At 40.8% G+C, this 16696-nt stretch overlaps 1 protein-coding gene across 4 annotated transcripts in view; it reads left to right on the top strand.

Annotated features, from left to right (window-relative positions):
- The window catches only part of EFCAB11 (EF-hand calcium binding domain 11), a 141299-nt gene extending 125425 nt beyond the window's left edge, over window positions 1-15874 (top strand). For 3 of the 4 annotated variants that reach the window (XM_087448071.1, XM_087448066.1, XM_004434192.3), the window contains one exon: window positions 15660-15874. In XM_087448071.1, the coding sequence (XP_087304197.1) occupies window positions 15660-15741 (82 nt within the window). In that variant the 3' untranslated portion in view covers window positions 15742-15874. Of the gene's footprint in view, window positions 1-15493; window positions 15553-15659 lie in introns of all 4 variants that reach the window. The other variant, XM_087448069.1, reaches the window with a different exon arrangement.
- Window positions 15875-16696: the final 822 nt, after the last annotated feature.

The raw sequence follows: 16696 nt of genomic DNA on the forward strand, positions 1-16696 counted from the left end.
CAAATTTTTGCTAATCTACTAGGTGAAGATAGTATCTCATTTTTTATTTCACTGATTGCTAGTAATATTGAGCATTTTCACATGATTATTAGCTCTTTCTGTTCTCTCTTCTGTGAATTATCTATTCATGTCACTTGCCCATTTTTCTCTTCTATAATGAGAACATTTACCTGTTTCTATTTTTATTACAACTGTTTTCCAATTTGTTTTCCTTTTATTTTTATGACGATTTTTTGGAGTGTGTGTGAGGAAGATTAGCCCTTAGCTAACATCCGTTGCCAATCCTCTTTATCCCAAGGAAGATTGGCCCTGAGCTAACATCTATGCCCATCCTCCTCTATTTTATATGTGGGATGCCTGCCACAGCATGGCTTGCTAAGCGGTGCACAGGTCTGTGCCCGGGATCCCAACCCGCGAACCCCGGGCCACCAAAGCGGAGCACACGAACCTAACCACTACGCCACCGGGCCGGCCCCTTATGACAATTTTTTTGATGTGCAAAATTTTAAATTTTCATATAGTCAAATCTGTGATCTTTTCCTTTACAATTTCTTCTATGACTTTTATACTAAGACAGTTTTCCTTGTCTAGAGACCAGGTTAATATCTACTTTCATTCTCTTGGTTGGTTTGAATTTTAAGACTGTTTAGTGCTTTGGAATTTATTTTAGTATTTAGCATGGGTTGATGATCTAAATATTTGTGTTTCCAAATAGCTAACCAGTTTTTCCCTTATCATTTGTTAAATAATCCCTATTTATATATAATACCTTCATTATCATATTCTGTGTTGAATTCTTTTACATACTAGGGGACCTTTTCAGGCTGTGATCTATTCTGTTCCCTTGGTATCCTCATTCTTACGAGGAGGACACATCTTTTTTTCCCCAGTTCTTATAATATGTTCTAAAACCTGTTATTTCTTGTTTTCAAATTGTTCTCGGCTCTTCCTGCCTGTTTATTTTCCAGATGAATGGTAGAATCATTTTGTGAAGTTCCAAAAACCTCCCTTTGGGGTTTTGATGAAAATTGCATTCAACCTATAAGTTAATTGGGAAGAATTTGGCATCTTTACAATGTTCAGTCTTCCCATCCAGGAATACGCATATGGCACATCCCTTCACATTTTCAAGTATCCCTTCATATGTCTCAGTGGAATTTTGTAGTTTTCTTTATATAAATTCAACACATTTCCAGATTATTTTATATTTTGGGTACTTTTTTTCATGGAATCTTTTCCCCCTTTAGTTTAGATCCACTATTTTTAATATCACTTTTTCCCCAATGATTGCCAAGTGCTGACAGGAATCTAAGGGAAAAGCATATTTGTTTCTTTCCAAGCTTATGAACTCAGAGATTTAGAATTGGAACCAACCTTAAATATAATTTCTTTTTCTATATGATAAAACTGAGTTCGTGAAAGGAAAAATTTATTTAAAGATCATGTAACTTGTTAGGAAAGTGTCTAAACAGATGAATACTTCCAAATGTCCATATTCTTTGTGTCAAGGGCACATGAAACTTAAATATCCAAAACCAAACTCATAGTCTTCCCCCTTGTGTTAATTTCCCTTGGCTGCTCTAACAAATTACCACAGACTTAGTGACTTAAGCAACACACACTTATGAGCTTTCAGTTCTGGAGGTCAGAAGTCCAGAATGGGCCTCACTGGCCTAAAATCAGGATGTCAGCAGGGCAGCATTACTTCTGTATGCTCTAGGGGAAAGTCCATTTCCTCTCCTTTTCCAGCTTCTGGAGGCTGCCTGCATTCCATGGCTCATGGCACCTTCCTCCATTTTCAAAGCCAGCAGTTTATCGTCTTCCATTCTCTCTCTGACTCTTACTGAGTCTGCTACTTCCCTCTTCCACTTTTAAAGACACTTGAGATTACATTGGGCCCATTTGGATAATCTAGGATAATCTCCCCATTTTAAAGTCAGCAACCTTATTTCCATCTGCAACCCTCAGCCCCCTTTTCCCTGTAACATAACCACACATTCCAGGGATTAGGACACGGACAACTTTGGAGGGCCATTATTCTGCCTACCACAGCAAGGAAGAACTTTCAAAATTTGTATCTAAACACATTATCCATCTCCTTGAAGCACTTCAGTGGTTTCCCATCACTCTTTGGGTTACGACCAGAATCCTTAAATGGTCTACCAGGTCCTGAATAGTTTCATTCCATTCACCCTCCGGCCTCATTTGGCCCCGTGCTCATCCAGCCTCTGTACTCTGGCCACGTTGCTTCTTTCAGTCCCTTGAATGTACCTTGTTCTCTCTTGCCAAGGCCCTTGCACATGCTCTTCCCTCTACCTGGAAAACTCTTCCCCCACCGGCACCTCCCAGTTAACTCACGGCTCATCCCTCAGATCTCAGCCCCGTCCTGCTTCTGCAGGGATTGCTGTCCTGACCTCCATACCCAGTCCCTTCATCCGCCCTCTCTGGCCCTCTTTATCCCACCTTCTCTCTCTGCTTCAGGACACTTAGCACACTGGTGATTTTACTTTCTTGTAGAATTATTTAATTCTCTCCCTAGCTGGACTAAAAGATGTAAATGACATCTTTTCTTTCTGCTCACCCCTGTATCTTCAGAACCTACTGTGCCTGGTCCATAGTGGGCTCTCAGTGTGTGTCTAATGAATGAGTAAATGAACTCGAGAACCTATTTCTAAGAAAAAGCGTTTTTTGATGAATGTGTTCATTGACACATTTATAAAAGCAAAAATACTAGGGCATTTAGAAAGTCCAATGAGTAAATTATTATAAGTCCATTTGATAAAATCATATATAGCCATTAAAAATAAAAATGATAAAGGGGCCGGTCCAGTGGCGTAGTGGTTAAGTTCGCGCACTCCTTTTCAGCAGCACGGGGTTCATGGGTTTGGATCCTGGGCTTGGACCTATGCACCGCTCATCAAGCCATGCTGTGGTGGCATCCCACATACAAAATAGAGGAGGATTGACACAGATGTTAGCTCAGGGACAATTTGCCTCAAGCAAAAAGAGGAAGATTGGCAACAGATGTTAGCTCAAGGCCAATCTTCCTAAGAAAAAGAAAACAAAATGATAAAGACCATAACCATGGGGGAAATGTTTAGATTACTTTTAAAATAGTATACAAAATGTTCTTATGCTAATCAGGGAGAAAAGTGTTAAAATGATCATAGCAATTGGTTTAAGATCTTGGGATGGCGAGTGATGTTTCTTTTCTCCCCTCTCCAAACTTTCCCGTTCGCATGTTCATATATTCAGCACGTGTTTCTTGAATGCCGGTGTGTGCCAGGCACTGTGTCAAGTGCTAAGAAGAACACAGTGAACAGATGTATGTGGTCTCTGCTCACTGCAAGTTTACAGTCAAGTGAGGAAGAAATTTAATAACAATGTAACACAGATGGTCCAATGTTCATGGACCGTCGCTGTATTTGAGAAAATGTGGATTCCTTTACCATAGTGTGCACCATAGGCTAACGGAAGGATTTTTTAAATTGAGTCCGCCATTATTATGGCACTAAAGATTTTAATTGTGGGGGAAAATTGTAGGAGTAATATACCCATTTCCTTTAGTCTTCAGGCTTTGAAGGAGATTTCCTAAATTCTCTCTCCAGTCCCTAATCACTGCTTCCAAGATGTATGCTTTTCACAGAAAAGGTCTAGGGACAAGATGAACCTTTCTTGGTTACCTTAGTTCAACTACATTAAAAAACTTTGCGCAGGTGGTCTTTAAGACTCCATTGATGACTGCCCAACTCAGACTCGTTGCCAAACGTTCAAACATTTAGTGGGTCCTTAGCACCCAATTCTAGGAAACTGGAAAAGAAGGGTTTTCCCAACATAAATTCTCTGGTTTCATCTTCTCATACTTATGCACTCAATAGCTGTGCCTCTGTGGTTGAGCGTAATGTAAATACTTAATTTGTTTAATAAATATCCTAATATAGCCTCTCCGAGTTGTTACGAGAAGGGCACAAACCTTTTAAGTCACTTAGCCAGCACAGATCAACACTTAATGTCTTTAATGATGATCGGGATCTTTTTTAGTGGCTGAAATGCTCCGTAATCAATGATGTGGCCCTGCCTGGAGGCAAGAGAGACTAGATAATGGGCAGAAAATGTCACACTGGATGGGGCCAGTAATTTGAATCCCTGAAATCGGTATTAGCATGGCCATTTATGGGAGAGCCCAGTTTCTTCCCAAGGCTGGGAAGAAACCATGCACACCCGCAACACCCCTAATGTCCCTTATTGATTTCCACATTATTGAAACCCCTCATGAGCCTGTTTCTGTTCTCAGCCTGAAACCTCTGAAGACTCTTCTCTTCCACTGACCCACGAAGGCAAATGCCACACCAGCTTCCGGCACAGTGGTCACCCACCTCAAGGGTAATTCTCAGTGCTGGGCAGGAGGGGAGAGGCCTGTCAGGATTGGAGCAGGGGGGTGTCATAAGCAGTTTGTGAGACCTCATTAAGGGGAATACATCCCTATTTCCCCACCCCCATACCCACCTTGAGAATTATTATTTCAGGGAGAGAAAACAAGTCCTGTTTTCTAGCTGCTATATGAAGAAGCACATCCAGGTTTCAGTCCTAAAATAGCCCCTCTGAACTTGCACCTGGAGTCCCTTAGTCTTAACCTAGGATTTGATTAATTTCGCCATGTTCACATTCCCTGTGCATTTCACGATTTTCTAAACACTTGTCATATGCCCTCTGAACCTTCATCTCTTTCAAGTGAAATTCTCATATGAAAAGCCCTCATGGTCATTCCATTTGGTATGACTTTGTGATTATAGGTGCGCTTTATTAATAGAGTGCTTCTGATAATCTGAGGCAATTGTCTCTTTATGAAATGTTATTTATTTTTTATGTATATTGTTGTCCACAGACCTGGAGGTTTTAAATGGTGGGAGCATGTTGTAAATAAAAACATAAATAATTTATTATAATTACGCTGAACTAAGGCCAGATTTTCTATTGGCTCAGTGATACACGTCAATGAGAAATGGGCTGAAATGTAAAATCTTATTTTCCCAAATGGATCATTTAAAATTAAAGTGTAAACAGTTAAAAATCTTAATTTTTATAAATTCCTGCGTCCAAATTTAATATTAAAAAAAAACACCTGACCTGATAGAATTTTAGCGTAATTTTCCTATACCAAGCTATATAGAGTAAATCCCTTGGATTACTGGTGAGTTTCTGCTAACACAGCGTGAGAGTATCTTTAAGGATTTGGCCATGGCATAGCCCCTAGGATGACTTGTCAGTTTCTATACACTCTTTTGAAATGTGAGTCCTTTTAATTAGATGGAGCAATGGATATTCCTTGTTTCTATATTATTATCATTCCATTGCCAGAACTCCCAGTCACATCTAATTGCAAGGGAGGCTGGAAAATGTGGTTTAGCTGTATTTTCAGGAAGAGAAGAAAATAAGTTTCATTGAACACACAGCAGGCACTGCTGTGAAATCAAACTCCACCCATCCCCAAATGGATAGCCAGTACTATCCATTTAATATTTTTAATGTTTTAAACATTTAATTGCTAGGAAAGCATTTATCCCAGCTCCTTTTCCTACCAACCTGTTTCATCCCCACCAATTTGAAATGCCTCTTTTGACCCTTTGCTGAATTCCTGTATGTACATGTTCCGGACACTATTCTCATTCATTGATTCCTGGGTCATAGTCACACTGTTTTAATTACTGAGGGTTTATACTTTGTCTTGATATCATTATTTTTGTTAATATTCTGAATCTTCTAGCATATTTATTTTTCCCGGTAAACTTTAGATTCAAGTTATCAAATTTCCTTTAAAAAGGAAAAAACAAATAAGCAAACAAAAAACTCTACAGTGCCTCTATCATATATTATGAAAAATATATTCTGCTGGAAAACATGATACTATTAGAGAAAATAAGCATTATTTGACAATTGGTGTTTTCTGACTCCAAGGAAGTATGCTTTTCAAAAAGCAGCATTCCTATCAAACAGCGGCTAACAATGTTGTGAGCAGGGCATTTATAAATGGCTTGATGTTTATAGTTCATATTTCAACTTCAACTCTGTTGCATTAGCAAAATGAAGCTCATTAAGCCTTATTCTTCTAGTCCATCTCTTCAAGCCTCTGAACCCACTCATTCTCAGCTTTCTTGTCTGGAAGTATGTGATCTTTCCTACATTACATTTGAAAGTTCAGCTCATTCCTAAACCTCCAGTCAAGGATATGAACTGGTTACTTTCCGAGAGGCCACATCTGCGCACTGAGCCATTACGCCATCTGTTCAAGTGGTCAGAGTTCATTTTATTGCCTCCTTTGTGGAAGGACTTGTACTGTAAAAGCATGTGTTATTGAAAACATAATTTTCCTCATCATTATGCTTTCTTTCTAGCCAGATCATAACCTGCTAGAAATCTATTGAGCATAGAGTGAAAAGCTCTTCAAAATAGCTGTTCTTAAGAGATTAAATGATTGCCATCTCTGTCCCATTTCTTTTATCTCATAATCAAGTTCAAGATGATACTAGATATCTCAGCTGAAGTGATTATATATTTGAAATAGAAATGGCTTTATCTCCATTCATATTTCACACTGTTGAAGGTGGGATTGTTTTTGCCTCCATTTACATTTATATGTGTTCGTGGTTCTTTACAACTGTCCGCAGGGTTAAAGATTCAAACTACTTTTTAAAGGCTAAAAATGGCTAATGGAAGTTGGGTGACATTTTAAAATTTTCTGTGTACAAAGACATCAGTTGTATCATTAAGATCCAGCTTAGATTCATCAATATTTAGAGCTGTATCGAATCTTAGCAATCTTAGCCCAACCGTTCAACTTGATGAGCGAGGAGCTTGAGAATCATAGCAGCTAAGACACTTGCCCAAGATCACACAGCCTAGCTGAGAGGAAAGCTCACTCTGGGGTCATTTCAGGTGAACTATACTGCCTCCCTGCCATATTCACAGTAGGCTTGTTACACAGATACGGTGGGGGGAAGAATGGAAGATCTAGTGACCCAAAAGTACAGCAACCAGATTTTTTATGATCAGTTCAAAGATGTTCACTTGGGCTTTTGTTCTTCATCCTTAAAGCTGTCTGATCTGTGCTATTTTCTTACATCACAATTTCTCTTCCAGAGATTCAAACAGAGATAAAAGATCATGTCACTATTTATTAGCAGCTCTGCTAAAACACTTGATAGAGAAAGAATATAAAACTATCTGCTGGAAATGAGACCTTGTGCTATATGTTGATTGCATTTATCTACATGCCTACAAGTAGTCAATAATTATGCATACTGAAATTATATTCTTTCCTCCTTTTAAAATATTTCTGGCTTTAAATAAGACTTCTCATTTTTAAAACCTACTATATAGGAAAAAGTGAGTCATTATTTATGGTTAATCACTTTTTCCAGCTGTGACTGCATTTCACATTCATTTTTCCTTTTTTTCTTTGACTGGAGACTCTATCCTGTCACTCTTTAGGAAAAAAAACATATTGGTCCCATCAACAGCTTCTTTTAGCACATAATCACAGTTAAGGCACTGTAAACAGAGATTTTTGTTGAATACAGCAAGAAAGTAACTTCTTTAGAATGCAGAACTGTGGGCATAATACAGATTCTTGGGATAGCACCTAAAGAAAAAATTTGAATTATTTTAGGGTTACTTTCAAAATGGAATAATCATTTCAAAAATATTGTATTTACTGAGTGTCTATTCTATGTCTACCAAGTTCTAAATATTGCAAGGGTTAGAAAAGATTTCAGACAGGATGCCTGGTATGTTAGGATGCTTTTATTTGCAAGTAGCAGGAAATCCATTTCAGACTGCCTTAAACAACCCAGGGAATTTACTGGGTCAGGTAACTAAGAATTTTGACATAGAGCATGCTTCAGGCATGGTTTGATTAGGCTCCAGCTCACTCTTCTATTCTTCTGACTCTTCCTCTCACTGTGTATAGCACTTCTTAGGCTGATAATTGACATTTAAAAGCATGTGCATATGGGCCGGCCCCGTGGCTTAGCGGTTAAGTGCTCGCGCTCTGCTGCTGGCGGCCCGGGTTCGGATCCCGGGCGCGCACCGATGCGCCACTTCTCCGGCTATGCTGAGGCCGCATCCCACATACAGCAACTAGAAGGATGTGCAGCTGTGACATACAACTATCTACTGGGGCTTTGGGGGGAAAAAAATAAATAAATAAAATCTTTAAAAAAAAAAATAAATAAAATAAAAGCATGTGCATAAATTTTTGGGTCAGTGCATCATTGGCTCATAGAACCGTGGAGATTGCATCCTTGTGGTAGGAAAAGGACTGTTGTCATACCAAGCCTCACCTTTGCATCCCAGGTGTCCAGTGAAAGAGCTTCTCCTTTCTCAACTCACAAGCAAAATTCCTAGGCTTCAACATGGTTGGACCAGCTCTACCGATCAGTAGTGCCAGAGGAGGAATGCCATGTGCTAATTGGCTTAAACCAATCAGTCCTTGAACCAGTCACCATGGTAAGCAGAGTGGGATTATAGTGATTGAGTTAGACCAGTCAGATCTCACTTCTGGAGCTTGGGGTGAGGATCGTTCACCCAAATCACACAGCTGCTGCATAGCACAGAAGGAGGAGGGTGGATGCTGGGGAGGTCACCAACAACACCCACAGTATCTTTCATCTGGTAGGCGGAGCCTGGTCCTAATGAGGCCAAGGTTTTGCCCGGCTTGTTTCATTCTTTGTTCCTGGCCCCGTCTGGCCATCCTTTTATCCTTCACAATTCATCCTAAATGGCCAAGTCCACCACCTACTCGTGGCCAGTCCATAGCTGTACCTCTGCATCTGAAAGACAGAAGAACTCTTTTATATTCAAGAATATATTGTCCTCACACTGAAGGAACACTTAAAATCTAATAATACTACTTATCGTTGACAGACTCAATATTATTAAATAAGACATGTATATTAGACAGTGAAGAGAAGACTGCTGCTTTGTTTTTCCAGTTAACTCGAGCATTTCAATTACCTGGAACTTCAAACTTCAGAGCTCTTCTTAAAGGCAATACAGTCATGGGTCACTTAACTATGGGGATATGTTCTGAGAAATGCATCGTTCAGTGATTTGGTCCTTGTACGAACATCATAGAGTGTACTTACACAAACCTAGACGGTGTAGCCTATACACACCTAGCCTATATGGTACTAATCTTATGGGACCACCATTGTATACGCAGTCCGTCGACTAAAATGTCGTTATGTGGCGCATGACTATTTAAATTTGCTCTAAAAATCATTTTCCAAATAGAAGAACACTGGTCTGTTTCAAGTAGTGAGATCCCTTTTACCTGAAAGAATCTGATGTGACGTGCTATTGCTGATGGCAATTTAAATGCCCCCTAAGAACTTCATCTCTCAAAAGAAACTTTCCACTGTGTCTTGGCCTGGGTTCTTCCTGAAAGCAGAGCTTTAGATGAGGGCTTGCATGCAGGTTCTTTGTTTGGGAAATAACCTCAGTGAGCAAGAGCGGAACAGAGGATCAGGGCAAACCAACACAAGGGTCTGTTACCAAGTTGGTTACATCTGTGAGCGACTGGGGTTCGATCTCACCAGGACCTCCAGTGAGCCGAGAGAACCACCTCAGAGTTGTCTACACCAGGGATAGAAGGAGAGAGTGGTGATCCACTGACGCCTGTTCCCTCACGGGTCAAGGGTTGCCTATGGGGCACTAAGTCTTTTTTTCACGCTTCCAGATTGCCTCTGTGTGAGGCCACACCCAGGTGTTAGAGCAGTCCCAGACAGGCAGCGAGAGATGCTTGGTCAGAGTACAGCTGACGGGAGGCACTCCCAGCAACAGCTGGGGTAAAAGTGGGAGGCGGGGCGTGAAGGGGGTCCCACACATGCTGAACTGCCCAAGTCATGCAGGAGCCTAGAAAAGACCAGAAACCATCTACGTATCTTGTTTATCTTTCCTGCGTGTCTGAATGGCTTTTCTTAACACACGTCTTTAAAAAGGTAAAATTAATAAGCACATTACCAACTGAATTGCTGTAGAGCCCTGCAGGACTCGCATCAACAATGGGGCATGCACGCCAGTGGAAAGAACCAGCAGGTTCCTCAGAAGAGAAGGCTGCTTGCGGGAGAAGCTGTCATCATCACATCTTCACTTGGCGGGTCCTCTCATCCCCAGCAGGGGCTCCTTGCTCGGAGGGTAATTTTTACTCTCGGTGTTCAGTCAATATGACAGCTTTGTCCCTAATATAATGGCAGTTTTGACTTTAGTTTAAATTATTTCATAAAGAATCAAAGAGAATCTCACTTTTCCCCATCCCAAAAATTCCACTATGAAAACTTTTCTCATTTAAATCTTTGCCTCCACATTACATTTCTCATTCGTGTGTCAGGTGAATCAAATACGGTGTCAACTTTCAAAACCCTGTGTAACTATCACAGTGACTCAGAATAATTACTGTCTGTCTGTGTGTTTGCTGGGAACACAGATATGCCCGTCACTGGCCCTGTTTTCACCACCAAGATCTTGCCTCTGGAGTGGGGTCTTCTCTGGGATGAATTCAAAACCTTAGTGTTTGCAAAGCGGAGTGTTGAGGCAATTATCTGCATAATCTATCCAAGAACCATGTGTGCCTCAGCTGTTCCTGAAATCACTTGTTTAAAAAGAAATGTCTTTAAAGCAGTTATTTTAGTAGGTGTAGATTTAGCTGAAATGTTCCAAAGAATTGCCTCCAACTGTGGTTCCTCTAGCTCAGTGGTTTTCAACCAGGGATGGTTTTGTTCCCCAGGGGACACTTGGCAATAGGTGGAGACATTTTTGGCTGTCACAACTGGGGAGGGAGGAGGAGGGTACCACTGACGTCTAGAGGCCAGGGATGCTGCTCGGCATCCTGCAGTGCACAGCACAGCCCCCACCACAGAGAATTATCCAACCCAAAATGCCAATAGTGCTGAGGTTGAGAAACCCCACTCTAGCTGTTGAGGATTTGTACATGGTGAAATAAGGCCACTTGTTTAGAAAATGTGGACTAAAAGAAAATATTCCTTCAGTTGAAAAAGATATCAATAATATTAAAGAATATTTTAAGACAAAGTACCCATGACAAGCTTCTGTTTAGCATATAATCTTCAACTTCTGCCCAAATGAATACAAATGTCTATGACTGCCAATATAATGTATATACTAGTTTGTCTTCTTGTTTCCACTTAAAAAATATCACTTTTATAGGCTTTATATCATTTTAATAGAGAATATACCGTTGTTTCAGCGTAATGAAGTTAAACCATTCCCTCTTTGTTTCTTTCCTTCCTTTTTTTTTAAGTAACTTGGACAAAAGTACATACTCCAGTCTGAAATCGGGCTTTCGAGACCAGGCCATGGGGCACTCTTGAATTATTTTACAACAAAAACTATTTTCCAAAAAATAACTACTTTCAAAACATTACAAGAAATGGTTATGATGTAAATATTTTTGTACAAGAAACATTTCTTACTTGTGAGAAACCTTCACTATTTACATATTTTTAAAATTAAAAAAATAGCCACCTTTGTTTCTCTTCAGAAGGGATTAAAGCAGTGCTGTGGCCTAGCTTAGTAAAAGATTCACAGAGTGAAAGCCTGGCTCCTTCAAGGTGGGGACCACTTAGCCTCTGGGTCGCAGGGGCACATCTAGTCCATTGAAGTCCGCACAACATCACAAAAAGGAGCGAACAGAATCGTTCTTAACAAATCAAGATGTAAAAGAGACCAATGCTAAAGCTCATGCGGTTGAGAGTAATTATAACCACTTATATGATGAGTCAGAAAATGTTTGTATTTTAACTGATATGAAAACTGTCAGAACTCAGCTGGATGGACTGAGTCTAGACCTGCCTGAAATTCTCAATGTATCCCAGTGTCAACCTGGGTCTTCCTGCACTTCAAAGTCCAGATAGTATTGCCTGGAACCCCCATGCCACACTGTGGAACTTGAAAGCACTTCTCAAGATTTGGGCAAATTTCTGAAAGCCTTCCAGAGTTCTCATTTCTCTGAATTAATTCAGCTGATGGATCATCATACCCTTCCCCACTGTTTTTCTCGCTCTCTCCTGCACCTGCTCAGGGGGAACTCCTCTCCTAACTCCATCTTCAGCCCCCAGCTCAACACAAACACCCCAAAACACACCATCCCCCATAGAGTGTGTGCCTGTTGCCCCCAGTGGTGAAGATAGGGGAGAGGTTATAACGAGCAATACAAACAACTTCGAAGCACACAGTAAACGTAGCAGTTAAAGGACTTTTGATCACTGCCCCACTGGAGACTTTTCCGTGGGTCAGTTCCCCTCATATAGCATCCCAGCCTCTGCCCTCCTCAGTAGCCCCTTCTTCCTGCACCCTCATCCCCTTCTGCCCAGATGGTCCTAAATTGTTCATGCTGAGTTACACAGAGCAGTTCAGCTCTCTTGGGTCCCTCCACCCCAAATCAATTCCAGGTCTCCCTTCTGCATCTCAAAAACAAGCAGACCAAAATGTCTTTAATTTAGCTGCATCGACATTTCTAGAAAGCAGCTATTGTTGTTAACAGCAATTTATTTTCCTGTCTTACATCTATATGAGCTTTACTAATTCCTTTGGAAAGCCGGTTTGAAATATAAGCCTGTATTTCTATCCACTGCTATATCCGCACGTCTAGTAAAAGAGCAGCTGCTTAACTGGGTTGAAGTGCTCGAGCTTCGACTGTAGGGTAGGTTAGACTCAGCCGTGTCCAGTGTTCTGTCTTGGTTTCTAATTTCCTGCTCTTTATCTCTAAATTGCTGAGCCTGACACTCAAGGGGTTCCTTCCACCCATGTTCTACTCTGCAGCCTCATTTTCCAAACAAAGTTCATTTCTCACTTGGTCTCTCTTCTACCTGATCTGTGTTGCCAAAATGCGGTTGGGCATGGAGGCCATAACTGATCATTACTTATGGGTCCCTCAGTGATGGTTCCTAGCTGCCTTCTTCAGTGTGTATTATTTCTCTGGCTAGTTCTCAGACTCCATAAAAACAGTGATGATATACTCTCTTAATCTTGAATCTCCCAATACCTCCTGGGAGGCAGGAGATGTTCATAATGTTGTCAGCTGTTTCCCCAGATTCCTTTATTTCACAAATTCATTCACTCTGCAGACATTCATTGCCTGCTGTGGGCTAAGGGGTGGGGACACAGGAACAGGCAAGAGAAAGTTCTTGCCCTCCTTGGGTTTATTTCTAGTTGGAGTGAGGGTTGGTGGAATATTTTACTGCTGAATGTGTGTTGGTGACACGGAAACAGCACACTCTAGTTTCAGAACCAGAGTAAACTCCTTTCAGGGTTAAATGCTGTAAACAGAAACAATGAAACTTTTTTTTTTTTTTTTTTTTTTACCTAACGACGTTTTCTTCATCTTCTCAACACACCACTCATTCTACCCACCAGCCACGTCTGCTCTTTGGTCACACAGTGATTTGAGCGTGGGTGCTATGAAACCTGCCTTCTTCGGAATAATTCCATCTGCAATGAAAAACAGTTTGTTTTAGCTTTTAAAATTATAGCTGTGAAATGTGAATTTCTTCTTTACTCGAGATGACCAGGTCTGCTCATATATATATGATGAGGGAGAAAAGGTGGAAGATAGAAAGTATTTTATCATGTCTCATTTTAAATATAAAATTGACGTTCCTCCATTCATTATGTGAATAAAATGCCACTCCAAACCTTATGAATAAGCGTTTCCACTTTAACTCCTCTTGGTTGTACCGTGCCCATTTTATGATGCGAAGCTTTGGCAAAGACAGCGAGAAAAATGAGAAGCTAGTGCAATTACAATGAAGGTTATTTCCTGAGAAAATCAGGCAAAGGGATTCCCTTTTCTAGGAGCATTCAGCATCTCAATAAGTGAAGAATCATACCCAAAAAATAGTATCAGAAGCAGTTTACTTTAATCTTTACTTTTCTAGGTTATCCACTTAACTCATCCTCTGAGATTTATCGTTCAACCATACCAGTTCAGAGTAAGAAGAAAAAAAGCCATTCATCTAATCCAGTTCCTTGGGGAAAAAATGCTTAGGCAATATTAAGAATCTTCAATTATCTAATTTAATGAAAGGGGTGATTTATATTCTGTAGTCAGTAACATGTGATACTGATTATTTCTAATCCCTTAGAAGAGATCTGATATTCCGCTTTTGGTCCTGTATAGCATGAAATCGTCATGTATATTTTACCAAAAGAGGTAACAAGAATAATGGCCTCTATAGTCTGCAGTAGTTTTATACTAACACACTGCAACATGGTTTTGCCCTGGGGCAGAGAAGTATGGATTTTCTCTACTTCAAAAAAATGAAAAATTATCATCACTCTATCCAGAACCATTATAGACTTCAGAGACTTTGGCATGAAATATGCAGAAAGTTTATTTTAGAATTCAATATTTTAAAAGCCTGCTTTAAAACTATTACAGTGATTAGTGGCTCTGTTACTTGGGCCAGGCTTTGCTTTAAAAAGCGTTATGTCATTGTTGATGCCGTTTGTTGTTTCAACAAAATATAATTTGCATCAACCACAGAAGCTCCATATAAGGCATGTAATGCACTGTTTTAGAATGTCCCCCAAAGAGGAATTGTGACCACTACCCATCAGTTATCCTTGCAAACACTTTTAAATAAACATTACTTTTACTGTAATGGTTGAATGTGTTGCTTATGCCTTAATTTTGTCCTTCTGACATGTGTCATTGCAGCCATGTGGAGTAGGTGCCAATTCTCTGCTCCCTGTTCAGGGGGCAGTGCTCCTGTCCCAGAGATTCTAGGGATACACAGGGACAACGCAGCTGAGATCGCCCTCAGCCAACCAGCCAGAGGCTCATATCTTCACCACTCTTCATAGGAGTCAGGAAAGCTTATCGAGTGTTTGTGAGGATTTAACAGAGCTTCTGAGGCCATGAATGAAGCCAGTGAAAGCTTCTGTAGCTAGAGTTGGCCACATGGGAATTGCAATACAACCAGTTCTCTCCCAAATATCCTATTTACATAGGGAGGCAATGTGCAATAGAATATAGAGCACTGGTTTTAGAATTTAACGATCCTGATTTGAGTACCAAGCCTGCTACTTACCAGCCGCATCATCTTGTCAAACTGCTGAACGTCTCTAAGCTCAATGTCCTGTCTGTAAAATGGACCCATCCCAGCATTGGTGCACAGATTCAATGAGATGAGGAATGTAAAGGCAGTGCAATGCAGGGTGTCAATCTTTGTTCCCATTGTTAATATTTATTCCCAAACATTTTTCTTATCTCTTGTTGGCTTATTCCACATTTCTGTTATGTGATGTGTATATGTTTATTGATATATCACAGAAATAATTTGCAGGATGACTAGAAAAACCATCATTCCTGCCTTTCTTATATAACCTGTGCATTTGTCTTCATTCCTTTAAATGTGTCGGGTATATTATTTTTGTAGGTTTTAGTAAATACTTTTTCCTTTCTTTCCCACCTTAGGTATTGTCAATGGAAGAAAAAAATAGGCATCAACCTTAGCCTTCAAGTAGATGAAATAGGTACCTCTCACATGTAGACATGCAAAGAAATGAAGGTTCTGATGTGCTCTTGATGCATAAGTGCTGACGAAAATAACCTGTAAATAACTTTTTGCTTGATTTTCCAGGGAAGTAGATCAAGACTCAGATGGTCTCGTCAGCTTTAAAGACTTCGAATATGCCATGAACTATGGACAAAATGAAGCCTAACTATTGTGAACTGCTTTTGGCACCTTCTGGGGGAACCAATAGATTATATTGTATTGAAGTGTCCATGTCCAACTCCACTCTACTAATGATGTCATGCTACATACTTGCATTAAACCCTTCATCATGGTTTTCAGATGCGGATAATTGCTTGCATCTCAGAATCCTAGAGGTAGTCATTACAGGTAGTCTCCTTCCACGTGGCTAGCAGCCCTGAGTCCGTCTGCTGCTGCTGGCACTGCCACTGGGGTGCTCCCCAAACCCTCCTCTTCACTCTCAACCCCCTACTCCCACCCCATGCTATAGGCCGGGGTGCTCCACTCATTTACCAAGTCCTCACCACCCCACCCCCAGGCTCCCTGAGTCTCATCATCTCCTAGTGTCAGAAGAGGAGTTGCTTTTTCCTGCCAATGGTGCCAGTTTGCTTCACGCATTCAACTTTGGTTGAACAAATAACAGCACCTATGTGTACTGAGTGCTTACTATGTCCCAAGCAATGAGCGAGGTGTTGGGAAAACGAAGACTTGAGATTCCTCTAAGATAATGTAGCTGTAGCCAAAATCATCAACGCAAAATGGCGCCAGGGCACTGGCCGTGCAAGACAAAGCATCCAGATTGGGCTGACACGAGTAAATCTTCTCCAGCTGTATACAGAGGAAGAACAGAGTCCAGTAAGGGTACTGGGGACAAAAAACTTATTTGCAGACCCCTTTAGGATGGCCTGGGCCTGTGGTTCCTGCAGCAGAGCAGCAAGCCCTGGGCTGCCCAGCTCTTGCCTGCCACACTGACCCCAGTTCTGGGCTGTCTGCCCTGAACCGAGAGCCTTAGCCGTCTGTGTTCACGTTCTCCATGCTCTGCCCGTCCACCCTTGGGGCCTGGTGACTGCAGTACTAGAACAAAAACCACGATACTGGACATTCAGCATTTATTTTAAATAAATACTGGTATCAATACTAAT

The sequence above is a fragment of the Ceratotherium simum genome, chromosome 24, assembly GCF_057802395.1.
Source record: "Ceratotherium simum simum isolate JZ-2026a chromosome 24, ASM5780239v1, whole genome shotgun sequence".
NCBI classification, from domain to species: Eukaryota; Metazoa; Chordata; class Mammalia; order Perissodactyla; family Rhinocerotidae; genus Ceratotherium; species Ceratotherium simum.